At 37.2% G+C, this 5319-nt stretch overlaps 1 protein-coding gene across 1 annotated transcript; it reads right to left on the bottom strand.

Moving 5' to 3' along the window:
- Positions 1 to 2040: 2040 nt before the first annotated feature.
- Positions 2041 to 4769, bottom strand: LOC111383974 (protein PHYTOCHROME KINASE SUBSTRATE 1-like). The gene has a single exon (XM_023008177.1). It carries the CDS (start codon positions 3549 to 3551, stop codon positions 2163 to 2165), a length of 1389 nt encoding a protein of 462 aa, XP_022863945.1. The 5' UTR covers positions 3552 to 4769; the 3' UTR covers positions 2041 to 2162.
- Positions 4770 to 5319: the final 550 nt, after the last annotated feature.

Below are 5319 nucleotides of genomic sequence, written 5' to 3'. Positions count from 1 at the left end.
TTTTAAAAAAATTTCAAACTGTCCAACTGCTTGTTAACACATGGCGCCCTTGTTTTTTACCCTGTTTTCTATTTTGGATTTGTAGCATCTTTCTTAGTTGTTTGGCCAATATAAGATGTTTTTTTTATTCTTGAATACGACAGGGCTTTAATCTATATTCCTCCCTGGACCTTTCTCATTAAATTTTGCACTCTTTTTTTCTACTCTGGATTGGGTAGTTGGCAATTGAAGATCCTATCTGGAAATTTAACTATAATTTCTATCAAGTTGTCCGAGATAACGAAATATTGATCACGATGATTTTAATGCTTGGATGCGATCACAAGTGAATACACTAAAATTCCGTTTGGCCCTCCATTCTCTCTCTCTCTTTCTCATTCTTTTTCTATCTCTTATTTTCAACCATACAATCTTCCATAAAATAATATTACACGTAAATCGAAAAATTTTTCATTCTTTTTCAACCACACAATTTTCAAAAAAACACTATTCCAACCGTTAAAATTTGGAAAGAATAGGGGCCAAACGGGGGCTAAATGAAACGGCCACCGTGGAACTTTTCTTCCTCAGGTATAGAACCGCATTCAACTTTAGCTCCTCTTATGGGGAGATCTTAGGCTGGAAATTTAGAACACCACATTGGAGCCCAAGCAATATGTAAACTAACGTTGCCTACACTAAAACTCTTAAGAGAAATATATTGAAGTCACTTTTTGGAGACTTCTTGTACCATGACGAGAATTACTTTAAGACATAATTTTCTTTAGAGAATCGGATGTATTTTTTCGATTTTTTTGAATTGTACTTTATATAATTTGGGTGTCGAGATCGTTTCTTGACTTACATGATCTCTCCCTTTGTATGCCAAATAATTCTCACTTTATACATTTTTTAATTTATAATTTTGTAGAAGGTTTGAACACGTCCGGCAATAGCATCCAGAATTAAATAATCCTTTTCAGAGATTATACACCAAGAACAAGTGTACAACTCTAAGAACACAAAAAATGAACTAGGAAAAATCTGAAATTTTCCATATTTGGAATGGTTTTATTCACACAACACTTGTACATGTTTGTGGTTGTTACTCATGGATTTTGACATGAATCTTGGAGAAAAGACTTTTTTTTTTTTTTTTATAAATTCAAAAAAAGGTCTGAAAAATGTAGCCTAATGGCTACTTTGGCACGGCCACGCAGGTGGCCTCAAGGCCTCGCATGGAACTGCAAAGCCTCGAGTAATGCCATCCAAGGCAAACGTACCTTGGACCTCCTCTCACTTCCTATCTCCATTTTTATCCCAAGCTTGCAATATGTACAGAAATGGTTGATAATTTTTTTTGACAGATTACCAACTGTCAAGATTTAATTGGCTGTTGGACAAAAAACACAGTTCAACCAATCAACGCAATATTGCCACCTGTAAATTTGTAATGCTTACTGTTCAATTCATCCATACAAGGAGCTTAATTCTTTGCATAACTTTCCTAAGTTGAAAAATCATTTAAAACCTTCATAGCTCAATTGTTAATGTAGTTTACCAATTTCCAACACTAGACTCAGATCACACCAATGTATGTTATATGTACATAGCCTATTTTTGGCATGTCTAAAGCTTCATCTATGTCTCCATGAACATAACCAAATCAAAATGCATGTGTCCTGCATAGCCATATCTTCTAGAGCACGATCTCCTAGTGTACCTTCGCTTTGCAGTTTGCACCCCTTTGTCTTTCAGAAAGCCACACTACAGATGTTGAAATTTACTGTCCATGGTCTATCTGAGACCTGGACATTTGCTTGCCGAAATATGCTTGATACTTCTGGATGGTCGAATCTATGTGAGTTCACCAACGTTATATGTTTGTTCAAGTCCGAATAAACCAACATACGCGATAGACAGAATGTTTAATTTTTAACCTCGAGAGAAAATTACGACAAAAACTATTATCCGAAGCCAAAATGATGCTGCTCCTTGAGGTGGTGTGATACTGTGTGTTTATTTGTGTTATCGATAGATAAATGTAGATGTAAAAAACTCTTACACGAAGATTTAAGATATTTTATTCTGCTCATTATTAGCTATCAACTTTTAATCACTCGGTAACAACGGAAAAAACTCTGGGAACACATTCCAGAATGCAGTTTTATAACAGATGTGATCTAGACTCGAGAGAGAAAGCTTGAATCGAATGTATTTTTTCTGTTTCGTTTATCGAATCCTGTCAGCTTACTTTCAGCTTGAAATCTTGTCACCGGCGTGAAACACTCTGGTTGGTGGTGCCTTCTTGCAATAGGAAATGCGTCCCCTGCAACTCTAACAGCTGTATGACTTTTACAACCAGAAAGAATGCTTGGACGATGCCATTTTGGCAGATTTAGTACCGTCTTCTGGGGATATGCTATGGTGGCGGTGGCTGCAGCAGTGGTGATAGTTGGTCTTCGCTCTTCGGTATCTGACATGGTGGATAAATCGGCGGCACTGGCGGTGATGACACTCCACTCTATGCTGGCTTCACTAGGTGCATAACAAGTTGTGGGGGTAAAGCAGGTGGACATGCTATTGCCATCTGATTCCTGCCTGGAAATAAAGGAATTGGCATTTTTCGACAAACTTTCAATCTCAAATAAGTCTGAACTTGTATCGCTATCACTGTCCTTGTACGCTCTGTTGGAACTTGCCGGAACTTCAATTTCTTCCACTCTTGGAGAAATTGTATCCCATTTCAACATGGTTAACTTTTTCTCGAGTATCAATGAATTCTTCCCATTCTGTAGTATTGGGAGGCCAAAAACTTCAAGAGATATCATCGAATTATCTTCTACTTCTTGTAATTCCATTTCAACTGCTGGATTTACAGTCTTGGGATTAAAAACTGGGAAGCTGATATGATCCTCTGTATTCAACTTAACTTGTATTTCATCGAGTTTTTTGCACTGCAAATCCTCCTTACTGGCAACGACATCCCTATTTTCGAGTTCTTGTTTTGCTTTCCCATTATCCACCCTGCTGCTAATGCTCTTGTTAAGATAGTTATGGCCCTTATAATCATCAATTTCGACTGAATTCTTTTCGTTACACGAGCAACTGCAACCAATGTTGGCAAGAAAGCTCTTCTTGTTACTCTTTCTACAGGGTTGCTGATTTCTCGGAATATTATGCAATAACAAGCTTCGACTATTCCCACTTGATTCAGAATGAATACTTTGGGGTGAAGTCGTAGTTTTTTCTTTTATATCAAATATTTGAAGGGGATCTTTTTTCTTATGCTTCTGATTTGGTAATTCCTTGGTTTTTGGGCTATCGACTGTCCCCTCGTTGAAATATTTATCAGCAGTGAAAACATCGATTTCTGTGTCTTCTGCTTTCTTTTTTCCAAGGTGAAAAGGTATATGTGTGGTGGAGGAGGATGAATTTTGGCTTTGATTTGAGTCTGCTGGTTTATGTACTAAGGTTTTTTCCCCTCCATTTAAGTACCAGGAAAAGGAAGTTCTTCCAAGATTACGTGATATACTCATACTGGACGTCGAATTTGGTCTTATAATAGACATAGGTAATGCACAAATGATTAAAGAGAAGAACTTGTATAGCAGAATCTTGAAATTTAGAAGGAATTGCTAAGGGAAGGGACTCAATAGCAGAAATTTCAGAGCAGATTTCTTGGTTTGAAGAGTAATGAAACTGCTGCAGGAAGAGAAGACAAATAGAGGAAGAATTTGGTTGAATTAGTGCGAGGTCTAATCAGGTAACTTGATTTCAATGAGAATCACCCAAAAGTAGCTATAAGGAGTGTACAATATGACAATAAGTTTGGATTACCAGGTGATGACTATGATTCAACCGACCCTTTTTAAAGTTCGGTACCGACTTACTTATTCCGTAAAAGGCGGGTTGGGAGGGACTGCATGGGGTAGCGTAAGGACTGCAGGGGACCCAATCTACTCAAATGGCTACGCTCAATCATGGCATCCCAAAATCACCACTCTTTGCAATACCTGAAAATAGCCTTATCAGGTTATCCAAAGTAGCCATAGGGTAATTGTTCGACGGGATCGAACAGTATTATAAATAAGATTTTTGGTTTTATTTACCTTTCTTTAATATTATCCAATGCCGTATAGCTCATCTTATCAAAACAGGTCATTAAAAGATGAATGAGTTCGCCGCCACTTTGCTGACAGGTGATTCCGACTTGATGCAGGCGAGTTACATCCTGCAATCTGAACTGAAGGTGGGTTTTTGGGTTAGCTCAACTTCGTAGAATTGCGATCCTTCGTCATACCTATTGTAGCATGTGTGTCATCTAGGGCATAAAGGCCTGATGACTTTGATATTATCCTTTATCTTCTTTTGATTTATCACGGGACAGTTTGTTAGGACTCCAAACTCAAGTCTCTAACTCAAAGCATCGAAAGTATAGCAGTAGACAATTTTGTAGTAGTTAAGAATGTTCTTGGCTTGTACCAAGCAAAAGCTTGGAATCACCCAGAGTTTGTTATTTTCTGCATTTTCGATACAGACTGAAAAAGAATATTAGCCATCAAAGATTAAGAAAATCCACTGCTGTACAGACCAGATCTGACTACATTAATGACATGTTTTAACCTGGTGAAATGCCAATAGTGGAGGCAGTCATTTGCCTGGGGATTCTTCATCACACATATATATGTTTTTCAGGGGAAAAAAATGAATTCTGATTTAAACAATTCAAGAATCAACAGGTTGGATGAAGTCTCATCATGTGTTTGAATTGTTGGACTCACGAGTCATAACCAGCAAGAATTCATATTCTTCGATGAGTAATAAACATTTTCTATTGAAAGTTGTCCCGTCTTCATATATTCGAAAACTGACGGGTTCATCGGGAGAGAGCACCCAAATAATTATAAATCTATAAAACAAGTCTCGACTTAACAACCATGAAACGCAATTGGAGTCATTGTGGTGATGAGGCAAAATTCCAGTTTTTGTTGCAGCATTATAGAAATTATATATTTTTCTATGGGGGGTTGGTGGTTATTTTGATAATTTTTCACTTGTGTCGGCAGAAAATAAATAATAGAAAAAAAAAAATCACTGTTTGTAGCGTGTCTTCTCTTCTTCCCATGTTGTCCAATTTTTGCTGGGTTGGTGGGAGTGGGACCTCAAGCTCTAAAGTATTCATATGTTCTCCTTTTCTTTCTTTTTATTTATGATATCACCCTGCTCTCACGGTGCTACTTTATCAATCACTTAGAAGCATTTAGCTTTACAAGCAGGTATTTGTTTATTCATATGTAATTTGTGTTGAGAAAATTGGGTGATTTGTATGTAGATTTA

This window comes from Olea europaea, unplaced genomic scaffold (genome assembly GCF_002742605.1).
Source record: "Olea europaea var. sylvestris unplaced genomic scaffold, O_europaea_v1 scaffold2798, whole genome shotgun sequence".
Taxonomy (NCBI): Eukaryota; Viridiplantae; Streptophyta; class Magnoliopsida; order Lamiales; family Oleaceae; genus Olea; species Olea europaea.
This window is presented reverse-complemented; position numbering and strand designations above follow the sequence as displayed.

Bases quoted from the DNA above. Each gene is read 5' to 3' on its own strand.
- LOC111383974 (XM_023008177.1), bottom strand. From the start codon at position 3,551: ATGTCTATTATAAGACCAAATTCGACGTCCAGTATGAGTATATCACGT.